General features: G+C 44.8%; 1 protein-coding gene across 50 annotated transcripts in view; it reads right to left on the bottom strand.

Moving 5' to 3' along the window:
- Nucleotides 1-21,183, bottom strand: part of NACA (nascent polypeptide associated complex subunit alpha) — a 140,364-nt gene that overhangs the window by 91,973 nt on the left and 27,208 nt on the right. For 15 of the 50 annotated variants that reach the window (XM_069653480.1, XM_069653491.1, XM_069653482.1 and 12 more), the window contains 2 exons: nucleotides 14,032-14,124; nucleotides 13,494-13,646 (listed from right to left, as the gene is read on the bottom strand). The exons of 34 other annotated variants lie outside the window; for them this stretch is intronic. In XM_069653480.1, coding sequence (XP_069509581.1) covers nucleotides 13,494-13,646; nucleotides 14,032-14,124 — 246 coding nt within the window. The remainder of the gene's footprint in view (nucleotides 1-13,493; nucleotides 13,647-14,031; nucleotides 14,125-21,183) is intronic. One more of the 50 variants, XM_069653483.1, reaches the window with a different exon arrangement.

Genomic DNA, 21,183 nt, shown 5'->3' with positions numbered 1-21,183 from the left:
GATGGCAGGTAGCATTGCCCAGGCTCTTCCTACCCTCCTTTAAGACACTAGTCTGCATCAACCCTTGGATGGGCGGTGCCAACCACATTGGACCCTTACACGAGAAGCCCACAATTCGGTGCCGTCTGAAGTGCCCAGGACCACCCTGTGGGCTATCCAACCTCTGCTCAGGCTTCCCTATTGCACCGGCCACAGTCCTGAGTTGGAGCTCATTACTCTCCAGGTTCACAAGTGCAGCTGAAGAAGATCTCTCCTCCAGCTGCTCTCCAGAACAGAATTACTGCAGCAGTGTCTTGTCGCCACCACAAACCTCGCCTGCCATCTCCAGATCGGCAAGAACTTCGCTGTTACCATTCTATGGCATGTCCTGGGTGTCTAGTTGTGGGCTCTGCTGTTCCGAGTGCCTGGGCCATTCTGCTAGATGATTTTGGGAACAGTCCTACAGAGATGCAGAAGAGTGTCACAAATCCCACTTGAGACCTGCATCCACGGCCACTGGTCCCCCTACAATTGGACCAATGGCAGAAGAGGCTACAGCGATGGAGTACTGCGGTTCTCAGAATAGCCTGCATACCCATCCTATTTGTGACTGGTGGAGTTCTGGCCAAGAAAAAAATAAAAACTACTTCACTTTGAACCCCCAGAGTGGTGTATTCTGGACCTGTATTCAACCCACTGGCTTTGCCAAACCTTGTTCTGACGGCACATCCATGACTTCCTGCTCCCTACTAAGGCACTTACCTGGAACTAGGAGACCCTGTGTCTACTTGCATGTTAAGGAGAATGCCAAAGCTAAAGGGGCATTTTGATAAAAAGAAGAATATATGGTTAAGGTTATAAAAGCATTGTTTCTCCACTTTACTCCATCCTGGTTTCATTAACCTGAGCAGCTTTTACTATTTTTATTGTAAAAGTGTAGTCAAGATCACTGAGAACTACTCTATGAATAGGTTTGTTTTAGCGATAACGGCTTGACTTACTTTACCTGCTTAGGGGGTAAGGTCTAATCAATTAGTATGTTTTTACTCCTGTGTTGCCTACTTTTATTTCAGTGAAGCATGTTAACTGTACTAATACACCACCCCCAATACGCCTTATTGATCAGTCTACAATACCTTAATAGACTTAGCCAGTGTGGTGACAGTAGGTAAGGAGGGGGGAGAGGGAATAATGAGGGGGGGGGGGGGGGGGGGGAGATCAGGTTAGGTGTTGCAAAGTTGAGGACTTTAGTGGCAGACCAATAAGTATGCTCAAACAGTATCCAAGTTAGCTGAGCACAAGAGCCGCAATAAGGACTGGGGTGCATGCATATTTTTTATTCGAGGTGGCGCATGGCTTTGGTGTGAGCGCCCATGATGAAGGCAGATTTTTGTCAGAGAACCCCAAGGTTGTGAGCCATAAACAAGGAAGTGAAAAGGTAAGAGCATGACATTGGAAGCAAAGAGAATTACTTCCGTCTTTGAAGAGATCAGTATGAGGCAGCATAGAGCCCTCAAATGGTGGGGAGGGGAGATTAGGCAGTTGGTTATGCATTTAGAGGGTGAAGATAATCAGAATATTGTCAGCAAAGGCGATTGATAATGCCAATGGGGGAAAGGACTTTGCCAAGGCAGGAGGTGAAGAGGAGCAGACCTAGAAAGGCTACCCTTCTGGATGCCATATATTCAAATTTGCAAAACAATGAGAGCTATGGCAAAATGGCTCAGAGCAAGTTGAGGGTGACTAAATATGATGCATGACCTGCAGGCAGGGGGTGGGGCCAAATTATGTCCCCCTGAGGTAAGAGGTTGGTATGTGTCAAATTAATCATTTGACACAATCTGGATTATCTGGCTCCTGAGACTGCATCACGATTCCAGGGGCATTATAGACAAACACACCCGTCAGTCTTTGGACAACATCTGTGATGATGTATTGGGAGAACAGACAGGAGATGGAAAAAGGTGTCCATTCCAAAATGCCTCAATGAACACGAATGACCAAGAAGGGACTGAGCTGGTCACAGGCCTAAATTGCTTGCACAACAAATTCAGTGCCAAGTCTTTTTCAAGCCCCCAGAAGGAGGTGATCCACTCCAGGCTCTCAGTCGATTCAGACGAAAGTTCAATAATTATTGGATTTTCTGTTGGAGAAGCATAAAGTAAGATTAGTATTTGAAGATGGTAGCCTCAATACACCAGCTTGTTGAAGCTCCAGTTTTGGCCAAAAATATATGGGGGCAGAAAATAGAGACGCAACAAGCCTATGAGAGTTGTCAGTCTGCCACAACATTACAGCCAAAATGATAGAATCCATTCTTTTTTTTTTTTTTTTTTTTTTACAAACACCTCAAAGTTTCACCCCACCAATAGTTTAAGCCAGCAAGCCTTACAAAATGCATCAACGGTGAGCTTTTTCACATAGAATAGATTCAAATCAAGAGTAAGGGAAGATGTACTGAAGTATGCATCTTTGACTTTTGAAAATAGTTTGCCGATAAACACCTGAGACTTTGAGGGCTAAGAAAAAAAAAAGGAAGACAAACTGGCTGGGGAATGGCAACCTGCATTTACTTGCTTCAGGCGCACCAGAACTAATGGTCATAACTGAAATATTGCAGTTGGCAATTTCAATAGTTAGCCAAAGAAACGTCCTGTACTCTTGCAACAATCAAAATTCAAGCTATGATGTGCAGTCAAATGCTAGTTATCACGTAGCAACACAGCCTTCATTTCTTCATTCGGAGACAGAGAACTGAATTTGACTCGACAATACGAAAAGTGGTTCAGGCTCCTGTAGTTTTAATAAACCAGATATGCACGCCCCATCCTTCCCCAGACTGGTTTTTTCACACCGATTAGAGACATCTGAATTTGAATAATCTGTTCTATAAGGACACAGGGGGAGCGGAGCCTCTGTGCACCGCCACCCACCCCCCAATCAAGGATATGCCGATTCAAGTGACATGGCAGCTTCCCTTGGGCATGTCTGCAGCCTGACATCCATTTTGATGTACTTCAGGCAATGTCTGCTTCAGTGGCTCGGTCCTGCCAATCTCCAGAAAAGAGCCTTCACCTTATCTCCGCAACGGTTTGTTACATTGGATACCAGCAGCAGAGAAGGCCTGAATGAGCCGCAATGAAGTAATCAGCACTGGGAAAGTTAATTAGAATAGTGCAAGATTCATATCTTGCCATTCACTAGATCACTTTCCCATGGTTAGGGAATCTAGTTGAAAACCCAAGTAGGGTCTTCCCAAATTGCTCTACCACCGACTCCACAAATGATCAGTTTCGTCCAGCCAACAATCTATTCAGAGTTACACAGGCAAACTTGTTGTGTCACGGTTTAGGTTGACCAAAAGCCTATCAATTTGCTATACCCATTTCCACTGAGCAGGGCAGCACTAGTGAACATCAAGAAGTGGTTGGACGATCCCTTTCTAGTACCCATTTATTGTAGAATGGTATGGTTGCCTCCCTGCACCACCATGCGAAGAGTACGACGCTGGGACCAGAGTGAATGCTCCCACGTCACCTTATTGGATGGACTTTCTCCACTCCCTCAGGTGAATGTGCCTCAACTCTGCCTACTGGCATGCATGGAGGTTAGGACGACAGCTTTTGTGGACAGGACAATAGAAAACTGGCTGTGGCAATTCACTACTTAAACATATGGTAACTGTGCAACCTTGATCCATTGGACATTTTAGCATATTTGTTTATAGTTTGCTTGTTGTTAGGCGCTTACACAGCAAATTAATTCTGTTTCAAAGAGGCACAGGGCGACAGAGTGGGGGGTGGTCGGGGACGGACATAGGATTGAAGTATATATTAAAACACAAATATAAATACAGCGGGGGAAGGGAACAAGCCTACTATGCCTTGTCAGTATTCACAACATGCAAGTGCAGCAAGGAAGAGGTCAATGGGGTAGGTGCTGGGATGTCAATGTTCGTGGTTGAGACACAGATAATACGGCCTGGAGTCGCATTAGGTGGAAATGTGCGAGTCTCCAGGGCGGAGGGTGTACCGAGGCAGGTGCTGAAGGTAGACATAAACTGGGAAGATTGGGTGAGATTGGTTAGGGGCCCAGAGGATGCATAAGGGTCCAGGACATCAATCACAGCAACTGAGGATTAGCAGAGGAGGGAAGGAGGAGGAAAAGAGGAAAGTCTTCATGTGCTTTTCGGAATTTAAGAAGGTCCTGCTCAAGATGTAGAGGTAGGGAGAGGCTTTTCCGAAGGAGGGATCCAGCGGAGGAAAGCGAACGTCCTGCTCCGTTTAGCGAAACGCTTTACACACAAGTTGTCAGAGTAACGTAGAGGTTTAGGAGGAGAGTATTTTATAAGAGTTTTAGATAGTGTGGCCCTCGGCCCCAGACAGCAGAGGGATTTGATCCATGCAGCAACCAGTGGACAGTGAAGACTTTAGGGCAGGAAAGATGCAGTCTAAGGCCAAGGTTAAGTCTTGCTAATCTATGATTGAGTCATTTGTTAGATTCCCTGTGGTTCCCCTTGCTACAACATGCAGACATTAAAGTTCTCATGGAAGTCCGAGCTATCCCAAATGTGCATTGCTCTGTGCTGGTTAAGACCTCCCGTTAGGACTATACCACCATCTTGTGTTCACCATCTTTGGTTTTCCTGTTTGGTGTTCATTTCTTTACGGAGCTCCCTGCTTTTGAGACCATGGATTAAATGCCACTTCAAATCTCATGGAGTGGCATGCATTTCAGGTATCAATTACCCAATGTGGGTGAAATTTAGCACCCTGTACTCGAAATATTTCTGAAAACATCTTGGGATGTTATTCTTCGTACAGACCCACCTTTGAGTTCACATTAAAGCCCCCCACCCTCCCCCCCCACCATTACACCTCATGCTGAAGAAAAACTGCCATTCCTAAAATGTACACCGGGACTTTGAGAGGTTTTTGGATTGTTCAAATCAGATTAGTTGTTCATGACTTGTAGCCTTCTCTCAAAGGAACAGCCCAAGGACACGAGCCCAAAAGTAACACTAACCAACCTACTTAAGAGGTTTTTACGGTCTCCTGGTACACGAAATTTCAACTTGGGATAGTCCCAGCTTCCGGGATAAATTAGCCGCTGCAGCAATAGTTCCGCCCCATAACATTTACAACTGTACTGCACAGTTGGAAAGGGTGGAGTAGGGGAATGGGCTGCAATGAATCTGCTTTTGGAAGAGGACATTTTGTCTGCAGCACTTCGATACCAATCCTTTACGTAACAGCACCTTTTTGTTTTTATACAATGTATATGTGCCCCAGACTGTTCAGTTTCCATAGGGACAGACCAATGCCACTATAGAGTGGCTCCTCCTTTGCAGATACAGTTTATGACAACCACGGTTGTTGATCGGTTTGGGAACCCCGAATATAGGGGACCTATTAGCCAGACTAAGGCCTATAGAAAAGAAATTCTTCCCTTTCCCTTTTTTCCCCCACCGACAATCCCTTCCCCTTGCTACATATACCCTCACATGGATTCCATTGTTTATATACGAGCATCACCCCTTTTTGTAGGTAACACAGAAATGGCTGAGAGTGCAACTCTAAGCTACTCCGAGTAGGAAACCATAGAGCCAACCCGTGGGCCTTTCCTTCTTCGACCCTTCAGATCCCAGTCAACCAACCATTTCATTGAATACTGCTGATGAATAACTAAAAATTAAGACATTTCGTACTGAACTCCACGGCCACTTCCTTCGGGAATATCACAAAGCGAGCGTTATACCCAGTGGCCTGATAGTTTGAAACAAACCATGTCTTTTCCTGGAAGATAAAGGGTATACTACTAATTTTAGCTTTATTGCCACAAAGTGTAGTAGAGACCTTATGGTCTTAACAATTACCACTGCCCAACGCATCAGTACGGAATTACAAAAAATTTCAGAGGCAGAAGAATCTAAATTAAAAACAAATACTTTACTTACCAAAATACAAGAACAACTTAATGACAAACAATTTGAACTGTTTAAAGCCAATACACTTACCAAAAAGACAAATAAGCTCAATAAAGACATTAAAAAATTCAAAACTGAAGTAATGTATCCATACACTGCTGAAGGCTACATTGACTCTTTAAAAAACAAGGGGGTGCAGCATCACAATCTACGACAGGAGGCAGACGAAGGAGAGTAAACTTCTCATGCTCTAGCAGCTCAGGCCCATCAGGGAACAGCTCAGGCACATCAGGGAACAGCTCCAATTACAACTTCCAACCATATCGGTTTTGAAAACAGTTCCAGAGTCCTCCACCATTCCTTTTTTAGGCAGGAGGACAAGGAGGATGGGGGCCCCCCATTCTGGAACAAATTAGGTATCAGGAGCAACGCAAACGCCCGAGACAGCGGAGGCGCTAGACATAATACCTGATACTAATCCACTACCCATATTCAATTTGGCTAAACTCATACTTTCACCATGCCAAACTTCCCTTTTGGCCAAAGGCCTTTCCTTTGTTCCAACTACTGACACAGATTGGAACGGGACAGTCTAAGACGCCAAAGGTTTTTTCAGGATCATAACGAACGAGAAACTGACCCAGACACGGGCCTACACGCATAGTCGTCCTTTACACCATTGGATAACCAGATACCGGACGACTTACTCACCTTTGAGAGATGTGTTCTCAGATATCAAACAAATGAAGAAAAGAAAGAGCAAAATACATCAAAACTTAACTAAGGGTGAAAGAGAAGCCCTGAAGGATCTGTCTAGTAACCGAGAATTGGTAATCATACCGGCCGACAAAGGGGGCAGCATCGTTATTACGATGATGAATGATCATTATATTCATATGATCATGCGGAGTTAGCTATCGCGCCCTGAAGAAAGATCCGACTAAAGAAATGATATTAGAGCTCTCTGAAATGGTCGCCTTCGCCCTAGAAAGACACTGGATTACTGAGAAGGAATCTGCCTTCCTGACAACGTCACAAGATCGCACCCCATGTCTATATGCTCTCCCCAAGATTCATAAAAATAGACACGATCCACCAGGGAGACCCATCCTCTCAGGATGCGGATCCATTCTGGAACCCATTGGTCGCTTTGACTTTTTTCTCAAACCATTAAGCATTAAGCATAAAGACCAAATCACACCTCAGAGATACGATGCATACCATACAGATTTTTGAGAACTTTGACTTTCGACTCTGAACATCAGTTCCTAGTAACTATGGACATCAAATCATTATATACATCGATTCCACAGGAAGCAGCAATAGACTGTATATATGAACACCTGACCTGTGAGAATATCCAGCCACAGGTCCCTCTGGAATTCATTATTGAACTAGCCACTTTAGCTCTGTGCAAAAACTTTTTCACATTCAATAAACAGTTTTATTTGCAAGTAAAGGGGACAGCAATGGGTGCCACGTTCGCCCCAAGTCTAGCAATCCTCTTCATGGCTTCCTTTGAAGAGCAGTTCATATACAGCCAAATCAACCAGTGGAGTTCGAAAATCCTTCAATGGCATTGTTACATTGATGATATTTTCATTTGGGCAGGTGATGAGACGTCCCTCAAAGGTTTCTGGGAATGGCCCAACACATGTAACAATAACATCCAGTTTACGATGGAGTACAGCAATGCCCAGATACATTTTCTGGATCTTCACATTTTGTGCCAAGAAAACAAACTAATCTCTAATCTATTCAGAAAAGCAACTGACCGTAACACACTCATACACTATCAGAGTGACCACCCTCAGCACATTAAATAGAATCTTCCGTACAGCCAATTCTTGAGGGTCAGGAGAAACTGCACCTCGATAGAAGACTGAGAATGCGACAGCCCTGGGAATGCGACTCAGGCACGTGGATACCCGAAAAGATCGGTGACCACGCAAGCAAAAGAGCCAGATTCACTAATCGAGACCTATTATCGACACCACGGATGGACATTGAAGAAGAAAGGGTGACCTGCGTCATCACGCATGGCCCCAATACCTTCAATCTCGAAAGTGATTCGCAAATACTGGCCTTTAGTCAGGCTACAACTTCCAGATGAAACAATATCAAGGTTCGCCTTTAAGAGAGCTAGGAACATTAAGAACATCTGGTTCACTCCTCATTCACTTGTGATCCACCACACACAGGACTCTGGAACCTACGGAAAGTTACAGGGCACTACCTGTGTGGCTCCTGTTCTGTGTGTAAGTTTATCAAGAAAATTCAAACATTCGTAATCGGTGGGAAGCAATGGTTTCTCAAAAACCAATCAAATAGTAAAAGCAGTCAAGTGATATACTGCATCAAGTACCCATGTGGCCTTTGCTACGTGGGCCAAATGATGAGCAATGTTGGTACCCGGATCTCAGAGCATCAGTCTAGGATCCGATGCATAAGCATCACAGCACCCCTGGTCACATTTTCTGGCCAATCAACATACACCAGATTATATTCACTGGTGGGTCCTGAGAAAATCCAAATGGGTCCAAACATACAGAACAGACTACTAAGCATGGAAAAGAGGTGGATCCGTAGATTGGATTCATTTGAAAATGGGCTGGACGAGCAATTCCGAAGTCCCTCCCACCCCCGTGCGTAGTGTGGATCATGTTTCCTCAACACCACACAGTATACCCTTGTGGCTCCTTTGATCAGGTTTTCATCTCCAGTACCCCCCCCCCATGGCTCTTTGGATAGGTACATGCCGTGTAGCAGTACCCCCCCTGTGGCTCCTCAGATGGGTATAATGCCACATGCCCACAATCAACACTGGGCTTTATCAGCGGATACATTGTACTTACTTTCGCGTACAAAGAGGGGCCCAATCTGGGGGCCACGCATGGTGAGTCTCTATGCAGGGTGGCCTCCCCTGGTTTTACACACTCAACCTCCACCAATCAAGCGCAGCACATGTGCAGGTACAGTCCTCCACATGGGCTCTATTCTCCAATTTTTAGCTGTACGATTTAGGACATTACTCTTCCTGTTCTGCACATCATCTGTTCTTTCACAAATATCTAATTAACTAAACAAGTGTTTTTTTACACGTTAGTAAACAATAGCTTGTTTTCTCAGCATTTGTGCACCAATAGGGCAAGTCTGGGCTCAGTCTTACCGGTTGTTGCTTGCTATACAAGCCGGGTCTGGTTCATCTACATATGGGAGCTCCCTGCAGCGCCATGCCCTGATGACACGCAGCCACTGCATACCCTAGCGCCGTGCCCTGATGACACGCAGCCACTGCATACCCCCCCCTCCTTCTCTCCTTGGTGACGCTACAGTGACTCCACGCACTCCGGCACCACCCACCCATGACGCGTACCAATCAGGTAACGCGCAGCTATTCCGGCCCCAATACGGGTCATCATAACTATAGCAACTCTTCCTCCGCATTACGCGGTGGACTGGGGTTCTGCAGCACTCTGCGTTCTGCAGCTCCTGATTTCGGGAACACCCAGCAGAGTTTCGCCAACCTCCAGGTATGTGTCCCCTCCGCCGCACAAGCACATATTTCCTCTTTCTCCTTTTTTGGATCCCTGCCCCCGTGTGCGTGTCCCAGTGCTAGACGAAGAGTCATGTCCTGACATAATGGGCTCCGTGCACTTCAGATGGACTACAATATAAAAGGCCGGGTCCCTTTCCTGTTGCCTTCAGAGCTCTGCACAGCATGAGATTCATCTCCCTAAGTGGCACTCCAGCCATACTTCAGACCGGACTACGCACAGCTGGCATCAATTGACATTAATGCAAGGACACTATGTGCCATGATGCCTCTGACCCACATAGATAACGTATGGGGTGGTGCACATGCATAACCACACGAAGCGCCTTATAGTAGATTAAGCAGCATGTTCCTGTTTATTATCAGGTCCACTACACTTGACGGTTTACTTTTGGACGCCAGACATTAATGGCTTCTCCTGCCTCCAATATCGACAGATTTTTTCCATAATCAAAAACACATTCTCCAGGTCTTGTGCTCTGACTTCAGCATTTATAGGTGAGTTCACAACCCCCCACGTTGCTTTCCACCTCTTTGCAACAAGTTCTTTTCATTACTACCAACACGAGGGTGTTATCCAGATCGTTGAAACTTGGGATCCGTGGGGAGTTTTAGAAGCGGTGCCACAACTATGATTGTGTCCCCCTGTGGTATTTCCTGCATGCAGTTAGAATACCGCTAGAAATGCGACCACACACAGTTTGGAACTGTCTAAAAACATGCTAATCTAGATACATTTATTAAATTGAGGAATTATACATTCTGTACATGTGGAACTCTGCACCCTATAAAAGCGGTTAATTGCATACCCCCCTGTTTTTTCTTGAACATCTCCTCACCACTTTTTCCTTTTCCCTTTTTTTTCTTCTTGAACCACAGGGCCCCGTTACCCACTGCCCCACGAAGGCGGATCTTTTTTGAAGAATTGCCCTTCACAGACCATATCATTAACCTGGACCGTGAACTATTAGAGTCCACCAACTGAAGGAGCGTCCCTTGGGATCCTTCCAGGCTCCCCCTTCTGCGTTGGCAGACCCAATCCCAGATAAGAATGGTTTCCGACTCTGGGATATTTCTACAATTTTAGAAAAGGATCCATTTCCTTCTCTCATCTCAAACCAGTTTTTTTTTAACCAGTAACATTTAGATTCAAAGATGGCCTTTTTTTAAATTGAAAGACGAACAGATCGAGCATGTAGTTTTCACAGGCCTTCCTCTGTGTTCGTCCTGTTTCACATATCGGTCAACTTGAACCGGTTTCTTTTGATTCACTGTGTTTTATGTAATTGCTTTTGGATTTACATTAACTATATGTACCTCATGTTCAAGAATATGTATTTGTTGATGTAAATGTAATTATACAATGTGCCCCTATGAGTTGGGCTTCGCTGTTTTCCTTTATTCCTCTTTGTGATTGTCATATTGAATACTTTTGTATGATTTGTTTTCAATAATATGTTGATTTTTTACACTTGGGGCTGATAAGGTTTTTTGTTCCTTATGATTGAATGTAGAAATGAAACTATTGAAACCCGGATTGGACTAGGTAACTGTTCAAATAATTCAACCCAAAGGACCAATCATTTAAGTAACAGCACCTTTTTGTTTTGATACAATGTATATGTGCCCCAGTCTGTTACGTTACCCTAGGGGCAGACCGATGCTCCTATATAGTGGCTCCTCCTTGCAGATGCACTTCGAGAGATTGGTTTATTGGCTTTAGGGAGGGGGGGGCATTTAATTGGATGGTTATTCCAATGAAATGTATGTGTTCCAGCGGCAACATGTAGCTGTTGTGGATCTTCAGTGTATTGATGCCTGTAGCTTTGGTATTCCTACCATTACGTATGGTGTCTTTGTAGCCCTCAATCCACTTCTAGGAAATCTTTGCTGGATCATCGGCTAAAGGACTCAGATGATCCAGGGACATGGGCATAGAGGGGGCCTTTAACTGTTAAGGAATTGGGGGGGGGTTTATTGAAGGGCTACTCTTGCTATAGGGATGCAGAAATCAATTTGCTTAGTTATGAAAGGGACAGGGAAAGAGTAGGGCTTGAGAAATTAAGATTACGTCATGTAATCTAGGCATTATCCCACCAAGCCAATCAAACCTTTTTTTGTTAGTTATCAAACTGCAAGGTTTAGTCAACTGAAGTGTCTCACAAAATGTTAATACACGTGCTTAACTGCCAAACAAAAAGATGTTCTAGCATGGAAAAGATGGGAAAGCCAAAGAACTAGGCAAGCTACATGTAGGATCTAGGCAGGGTGGAATGACGCGGTTTATCAGGATTGTACAGTAGCTCACTGGCTGTTGCCAAATCTTTTGCCTACAGGAAACAACGTTGGCGACCAGAGGAGGTGCAGAAGTACTACAGGAGAACACATTTATTGGGGCAGTTGTGGTTACATTTATTGCAGTTACAATCAGTGTAATACCAACAATGAAAGGAACCAGAACACAAAGAACCTCTACCATTCAGCATTAAAATGGAATCGCACAACCCACTTCCCTGCACAAACACTGCAATCCGATAAAAATATTAATTTTTAAAAAAGTGTTGCAAATAGCTTTGGTGCTGCTGAGGAACCAGCAGGAACAACTGGAGCTAGGGAGAGAGCATGAGGAGTTAAATGCAAGCTTCAATACTAGTGTGTTGCCCATTCAGAGTGCAAGTAGAGATGCCAATCTCTTTTAAACAGTGACGTCAGAGAAGATGTGGGGAAGAATGTGCTAGTGTTTCCCACAAAATGCCACCAGTGGCTATTTAGGATACTGCCTGAGCTACGGCACATCTGTAGGGAATATAGACAGCGACTACGTGTGCACAGTGGCACACTCTGGGTCCCCAATAAGACTAAACTCCAGGCAAACTCACGAGGACTAGAAAATCTACATTTGTGAACAGCCAAGAATATTGTAACGGCAGGCCCAGTTACTACAGTACTAGTGGTTATTCAGGATGAATGCAGCACTGATTATTTTTTGTACAGAAGAACAATTGCGATGTGGGTTGCCCATTATACTGGAGCATGTGCATAATCTATGGAAAATGTGCTCGACAAGGGATGTAAACTTACTTCAAATAGACTGGGAAGACTGCCAAAGCATTATGAAATATAGGCCAGAAGAACCACCACCAAGGTGCAATGCCACTATTAAAATGGTAGCTCTTGAGCTTAGATGGCAAAATCAAAATATACTCGAGTTACAAGACACCTAGGGTAAAAGCTGCACCATAAGGATTATCGGCTATTGCTCCAAGACAGGTTTCTTCATTTTAAATAAATGTATTTAATTATTTTAAAAATGTCAGCTTATTATAGATTACTCTCTTTTGCCCATTAATGCATTCAAGAAAAACTGAAGAAAAGTTAACCTACAATATCAATTGCAGAAAGCTAGGCTTTCAGAGGGTTGGTACAAAAGTTAAAGGGATTTGGTAACGTGGGCCTCGGCCAACAAGCAGAGCACATCTACCACTCAAGCTTGCCAGCCCTTTTAAAGAAGGGGTGGGGAAACTGAGCAAAAATCAGTTTAGACAGGTAAACTTCATGAAGGCCGCTACAAAACGTGGGCTTTCTGCACTAGAAGAGGGCATTTAAAACAGTGGTTTCATGGTTCATAACGCCTTCCCAGTAACATGGACATCGTGGTATATATCGAATTGTATACATTTGAAAATTAAAGGAGGCCTGTTTGGAGCAAAGGCTTGGGTTCAACTGAATACTTTGTTTGTAAGAGAACCCTGATGAAATTGTGAAAAAAAAAGAATTAGCAAGCACGTACACCAAGAGACCTTGCAGGACAAAGTTAGTCCAGGAGAAAGGATGGCATGCAATGCATTTATTTCTAAATCGTGCATTACTGAAATCGGAATTCCCCAGCCACTAATAACGTGTCAAACACCAGTTAATGTGCAGGTAGTAGAGGGGGAAAATGTGCAGGGAGTAGAGGGGGACACTGAGTTGAAAACACTTGGGAAAGAATTTAGTTAGAAGTATCAAGAGGTGCTAGTGCAGACAAGATACCTGTAGCCTTAACAGGAGAACCTTTAACTGGCTTTGCAACAGGTACTGTCCTTGCAGGCAGAGAGGAAGGGAGTGCCTCTACTGCAGGAAGAGCGAACTGAGATGCTGCATCAGTAGCAGATCCAGGAGTACTAGCAGGAGGAGCAGCAGGAGCTGAGGGAAAAGTTATCAAGATATAAAGAAATAAAAAAAAGGAGGCAAAAAGAAATTACTGCCACTAAGAATATGCAAACGAGAACACAGAATGAACAAAGTTAACATAGGAGGAGCGTATATTAAACTGCCAAACCTTACAAATACTTTCACGATCGAGAAAAATGAGCAACGTGCCCAAGTCATTAAGAAGCTACCTCATAGTCCGTGGCATTGTCTCAAAACTGCCTTGGCTGGATAGTTTCAAGGAGCCCAGAGCACCATAGACCGAGTGACAGTAACGAATTTGGCAAGTACAAATATGAATTCCCTTAGCGACAGCACACAACCCCATACAGCTTAGTAACCACTGCGGTAAAAGAAGAGGGCTAGTGAGACAGGGTACCTGAAGATGCTGGAGAAGCAGAGATTGGGCTTGCAGGTGCTGCAGCAACTGGGAGTGTAGGTGCCACAGGAGCACCAGCGGGCGGGGACGGAACTGACAGAAGAAAGCAAAAAGGGGACGGGTTTAAGAAGTGGTTGTTGTACATTAATGAGCCTCAGGAACAGGTTTCCGAACACAGGCATACAGCTTAGGTCATACAGGAGAAGTTGTTAAAATAGGACTCGCACAACACGCAAGTTGGCCACAAAGCAGGCAAGCAAATTAGTTTAAAACATGGATACAACCATGAGGCTTATGAAGACTAGAAAAATGTTACGACAAATACTGAGAAAGGCATGTACATGTGCCAAGAAGGTTAGGTAAAACTTCAAACTAAGCTCTTCTGCTTTGTATGAGCAGACAAGTGGCAGTAACATGCATCTCAAGTGCACACCACCACCGGTAGGGACACTGCAGGATGGAAATCATACACCTGCTTCAACCCTTGGATTGCTGGGGCAAACCACAGTGGACCCTTGCACGAAACGCCCACAATTTGGTGCAGTCTAAGTGCCCTTGACCACACTGTGGACCGTCCAACCTCTGTTCAGGCTTCTGTATTGCACTGGCCACTGTCCCGAGTTGGAGCTTATGATTTTGAAGATGAACGTGCAGCTGAAGACCATCTCACCTCCTGCTGCTAGCCAGAACAAAACTCCTGCAGCAAACATCACCTGCCAACTCCTGATCAGCATGAACTTTGTCACAACCAGTCAATGGCACGTACTGGGTGTCTCGTTGTGGGACCTGCTTTACCGAGTGCCTAGGCCATTCTGCTAGATTTTAGGAACGGTCCTACAGAGGTGCAGAACCACAGTCTAGCCCGAAACAGACTTCAGCCCTGCATCGATGGCCACTGGTCCCCCTGCAGTTGTACCAATGTCAGAAGAGACCCCAGCGAGCCAGAGTACAGGGGGACTCAGAATCCGAGTATGCGGGTGCAAGCATGCATACTCGGCCCATTTGTGACCTGTGCCATTCTGGCAAAAAAGAAATAAAAATTAAACACCTGCAGGGCAACCCCTAGCTAGGGTGGTGTGATGGGAGAATACTTCTACTTCCCTTTAGACCTCCCCTGCTTTATTCTGGAAATGTATTCAACCCAATGGCTTTGCCAAACTTTGCTTTGGGGGGTACATCTATGACTTCCTGCTCCCTACGGTACTTACCTGGACATTTGAGACCCTATGTCTACTTGCATGGTAAGGAGAGAATGCTACAGGGGGGCTTTTATAAAGCAGAATATATGGTGTAGTTTTTAAATGCATTGTTTCTCCACTTTACTCCTTACAGTTGTCCTGTTTCATCAATTTGAACAGCTTTTAGTATTTTTATATAAGTAGGCGTTTGCGTTTTAGCAGTAACTTCTCAACTTACTTTACCTGATTAGGAGGTAACTGCCTAATACACAAGTATATGATTTACTCCTGTGTTGCCTACTTTAATGGAATTATGCTGGCTAACTGTACTATTGCACTACCGCCAGCATGCAAGTCTGCCTGACTTCAGAGTCAATATCTTGAGAGTTTGGCTAGACCAGCCAATGTGGGGACAGTAGGTAGAGGTGGGGTAGGATCTGGTTAGGTTGAGGTTGGGTGTTGCAAAGTTGAGGACTTTGTAGAGGGGAGAAAAAGAGCATAGTAGTAGGCTCAAGCAGTAGCAGAGTTTCCTGAGCACAAGAGTCGCAATAAGGGATGTGGTGCATACAGATTTGTCTAATGTTTAGGAGGTGGTGCATGCCTTTGGTGTGAGCGCCCATGAATGGCAGATTGATGTGAGAGAAAACTTAAGATTGTGAGCCATAAACAAGGGAGTGAAAAGGTGAGAGCGGGACATTGAAGCAAAGAGAACATTACTTCCGTCTTTGAAGAGATCAGCTGAGGCAGCATAGAGCCCTCCAATGGCAAGGGGAGTGGAGGATTAGGCAGTTGGTTATGCATTCAGAGGGTGAAGGAGAAGAATATCTGAATATCATCAGCGAAGGTGATCGTTGCCAAGGGAGGAGTGTTCAGGAGAATTCCATTTTCTGTGCGAATTCCCTTCAACCTTAGAGACCCAGCTCTTTTGCTGGAGACCTTTTTCTCACTCGCTCATGTGTTTTGATCCGATTTGGATTATGGGTTTCCTTTTTCCTTTGTTTCTAGAGTGACAAGCTCCATAGGCATCTATTTTTTGTATGGTGACAGCACCTTCAGTGCAGTGTCAAACAAATCCTTTAGATTGCCCTTACGGGTCAAATACATTTTCTTGTGAGCACTCCTGTTCAAGAATAGTAAAGTGAAATTGACTTACCTTTTCTCTTTGTAGGTCCAGCACACACCATTTTATGTTGAGTACTGGGGGTCCGGGGGGGCTGGGGGTTACTTAGTAGCCCCTTTTCCTACCTACTCAAAACTATGTTACCCTCACTACTTTAAAATGGCTGGTGCCAGTGGTTTAATTTTCCTACCATTGTGCTTTTCTACCGCAGGCTGAACCCTCAGCTGCAGTATAGCACCCATGGGTGACCATATTGTCAAAATGGCCATTCTTTTTTCACCATTTTCTGTTGGTGAGGTCTTTCTTGGGTTTTACTCTGCGTGCAAAACCAGATTTGAGCCCTTTGTTCGTTTTGCCTTTGGCAGGCTTCAGTACTGAAACCCGCCTCTGGCTCCAGTGTCTGGAAGGGCAGGAAGTGAGGGAGGTTCCCGAAACTCTACCGTCCTTTGTCTTTAGGAATGCTGAATGCACCCAGTGCTGATTGGCTGGCTGTCCTTGCAGGACAGTCACCCTTCTGTTTGAATGACAGCTAGGCTGTGCATGAATGGGAGAAACCTGCTTAAAAAGGCGAGGGGTTTGGGACTGAAGACGACCACTGGGAAAAACTACTAGAAGAAACCGTGAACAAAGCTTGCTGCATCCTCCTGGACTGTTCAACTTCCTGAATGAAGCCCTGTTGCTGTGCTGAAAGTCCCTTTTCTGATCGACAAGAGAAGCTCCGGAAGGGGCAACTTCTTCCCTTGGGTTAGTGGGACCAACTAACCCAGATAACTCCACTGGAACACCTTCCCCAACTGGCTGTACTTGTTTGCTGCTGCAGGAACAGTGCCAGGGGTCGAGAAATCCATAGTAGAGTGCAACGTCTGCTCCAGGAGTCTCCCAGGGCCCTCCAGAAGCAGGATGACCAGAGCCAGAGTCCCCTCACTAGAGTGCAGGACTCAAGGAGTGAAGGAAGCCCCAACGGTATCCCAAGAGCCTCAGTGGTGCACTTTACAGAGCGCTAAAGCCGCAAAGTGTCACTGATCCGAAAAGAGCCCGTCGATGCCAACGACCTCCGAATTGCTGCCGCAGGAGTCCCCAGACATCCCCTGTTCACAAGGCCCAGGAACACATGATATGCATTGCTGCAACCAGACAGAAGCCAGCTCGATCACTCTTATCAAAAGGTACTGTTCTGACTTGGGGTACTTACCAGTGTCTGTAACTTGCTCTTCTTAGTTGAGACTTGCAGTGGCTACTTTTCTAGAGTTGATTTCAGCTCTACCCATCACAAGTATAATAGCTTGTGTCCCTACAATGATTTTTCGTCAACAAACTAACTTTGTGTACGAGTTTTGCTATCCATGAAGTGCCTCCACTCCCTATACTTTGCTCCAATTTGGCTGTCCTGGCTCCTTGCAGACTCTTCTACTCCATAGGTCGGATTCTTACTGTCTCTCACAGGTGATACATTGGTTTTAAACTAAATGCTGGGAAAGGTTTTTATCTAGACTTCATTGGAAGATTTAAGTGCTCACAACCTCCGACAACCTGTTTAACCCTTTTCCTTTAACCGTTCCTTTCGGACGACCTCAGAACGTACAAAAAGTGTACTAGTGATACATAGATGCAATTCCTGTATAGTTAGTGAAGTCACGTCAGGGAGTAGGAAGATGTGTAAGAAGCATCTCAAGTATCTACTAGCTTTGTGTGAATTCTGAAGCATTTTAAAGTGTATTTGACCGCTACATAGATTGCCCTTTTTAAAGAATGTTCATTTAAAAACTATTGTTAAATAATGATTGATTATATAAACCTTAAGTGTTACTTGCCTACTTGCATTTACGGAGTTCATTGCTACAGCTCTCCAGCTCACATTTACCCCTCTTGAGATAAGCCTGGCTGCTCCGTCACACTACCAACTTGTGTAGTACAGGCCTATACCAACAGGTGGTTTACCTAATACCAAGAGGACAAGAGTTGTGCAGTCTCCCCCCCCCCCCAGGGTTACTACATCAATTCTTGCCTAACAAGCAGTTGAAGAGGAGTGGACCTAGAACAATGAAAGCTATGGCAACATGGTTCAGGGCACAGTTGAGGGTGACTAATAGAATGCCGCACCTGCAGACAGGGGCTGGGCTAGATTAGGCCCCTGAGGTAAGAGGTTGGTATGGATTGAATTCATCATTTAACAGAAAATCTCGATTATTCGGCTCCCGAGACTGCATCACAATTCCTGAGGCATTGTAGACAACACCAACCAGTCACTCTTTGGACAACATCTGTGAAGAAAGAAAAGTGTCCATTCCAAAATGCCTCAAATTGAGACGGTTAACCAAGAAAGGGCTGAGCTGGTCACAGGCCTACATTGCTTGCATAACGAATTCAGCGCCTACAGTCTTTTTCAAGCCCTAAGAATGAAGTGATTAGCTCAAGGCTCTCAGTCGATACAGGCACATGTCCAATCGTTACATTACCATTGGATTCAGGAACAGCCTTTTGGTATTTGAAGATGGAAGCATCAATGAACTAGCTTGTTGAAGCTTGTTTTTGCCCAAAATATATTTGGGCAGTAAATGTCAGCATGCAACAAGACAAAATTACAGAATCTATTCTCTTTTACAAACACCTCAAGGTTTTACCCCCACCAATAGTTTATGCCAGCAAACCTAACAAAATGCAGCAACGGCCTGCTTTGTCGCATAGTTGGGATTCAAATCAAGAGGAAAACGGTGAAGCTCTTCTGAAGTATGCATCTTTGACTTTTGAAGAAAATGTGCCAAAATAAATATTTTCATAACTGCAGTTGGCGATTCCAACCGTTAACCAAAGAAACATGTACTCTTGCAACAATCAAAATCCAAACTATCACGTGAAGTTAAATGCTGGTTAACAGCAGCTACACAGCCTTCATTTCTTCATTCAGGGAAAGTAGAACACTTCAGAGTACTGAGTTTTAGACTGTAAATATGAAAAGTGGATCGGGCTCCCAAGTAGTTTTAATACAAAATCAGATATGCATGCTCCATCTTTCCACAGATCACACCAGATTATGGACATCTGAATTTGAATATACTACTAGAACTACTGGGGGTGGGGGAGCCTCTGCCTCTCCACCCCAAACCCCATCAAGGATATGGTTGAGCTTCCAAGTGACATGGCAGCTTTCCTTGGGGCAGTCTGCCCAGGGTTCGAAATTGAGGTTCGATGAGCAGGAGCTAAAACCAGCTTGTTGGTGCTCTTGGGTGTCGGACATCACCCTGTAGGCAGGAGCTACCAGAGATGCTCCTTTACCTTTGTGTCCATTTTGTATGAACCATTGTGTTTAAATGTGTATTAGATGTGTTCCAATTATTCTTTACCAACATTATCAAATACTAAACGTTAATATCGCATTTACCTGTTTGGAAGACCCCAGTTTGCCTTAAAAGCTAAAAGTAGCTCCTGGTAGCTGTTGGTTTCAAGCTAACCAGGCTCTACTAGGCTAGAAGCAGGAGCTAAATAGCTCCCAGCTCCCCTCAATTTCGAACCCTGCTGCGGACTGAAACATTCATTTTCTGGAAGTCCTTCCTCTCTGCCAGTGAAGCAACGATGCTTCAATGGCCCCGTACTGCCAATCTCCAGAAAAGAGACTTCACCTTACCCACGCTACCGTTTGTTAAATTGGATGCCAGCAACAGAGTAGGACGGAGTGAGCCACAATGGAGTAATCAGCACTGGGAAATGGACAAGAGCAGTGCAAGATTCAGATCTTCCGATTCACTAGATCACTTTCCCATGTTGGGGAATCTAGTTAGAACCCTCACAAGGAGGGCCTTTGCTTCCAAATTTCTCTACAACACTCACAAATTATCAATTTTATCCAGCCAACAACCAATCTATTCCGAATTAGACAGGCAAGTTTGATAGATGTGTGGCACGGTTTAGGTTGCCCAAAATCCCGTCAATTTGCTATACCGGTTTCCACTGAACAGGGCAGCACTAGTGAACGTCAGGGGGTTGGACGATCTCTTTGTAGTACCCATTTATTGTAGGATGGGATAGTACCGAGTATGGCGCTGGGACCAGAGTGAATGCTCCACAGTCTCCTAGTTGGCTGGAATTTTCTCCACTCCCTCAGGAGAATGTTCCTCGACTCAGCCTACTGGCATGGAGGTTGGGAGGACAGAGCCTTTGTGGACAGAAACCTGGCTGTGGCAATTTACTACTTAAACATATGGGAACTTTCCAACCTTGATCCATTGCACATTTTAGCATTCTTGCTGGAGTAATTTGTTAGATCCCTGTGGTTCCCCTTGCTACTTCCAACAAGCATTAAGGTGCTCAGGGAAAGGAGAGCGATCCAAGATGTGCACTGCACCGAGCTGGTAGGACCTCCGTTAGGTCCATACCACCATCTTTTTGCTCACCAGCTTGGGTTCTCAATTTGATGTCAATTTCTTTACTGAACCCCTCGCATTTGAGCCCATGGCTTAAATGTCACTTCAAATCTCATGGGATGGCATGCATTTCTGGTATCAATTACCCAATTTGGGTGAAATGTAGCACTCTGGACATACCAAAGGTTTTGCCAGAAATAATTCTTTGTACATGCCCACCTTTCAGTGCACATTAAAAACTGAACCGCCCACCCCCCATTTCACTTATCCTGCTAAAGAAAAACTGTGCCATTCCCAAGATGTACACTGCGACTTGAGGTTTTTGTATTTTCCAACTCAGATCAGTTCATGATTTGTAGCGTTTTCTCAAAGGAACAGCCTAAGGACAAGAGCACAGCAGTAGCACTAATCAACCTACTTAAGAGGTTTTATGGTCTCTTGGTGCAAGGAAGTTCAACTTGGGATAGTAGCAGCTTCCTGGATAAATGAGGCGCCA

This window comes from Ambystoma mexicanum, chromosome 3q (assembly GCF_040938575.1).
Source record: "Ambystoma mexicanum isolate Mex_15411 chromosome 3q, UKY_AmexF1_1, whole genome shotgun sequence".
Lineage (NCBI taxonomy): Eukaryota > Metazoa > Chordata > Amphibia > Caudata > Ambystomatidae > Ambystoma > Ambystoma mexicanum.
Note: the sequence above shows the minus strand (reverse complement) of the source record. Positions and strands in the feature narration are given on the sequence as shown.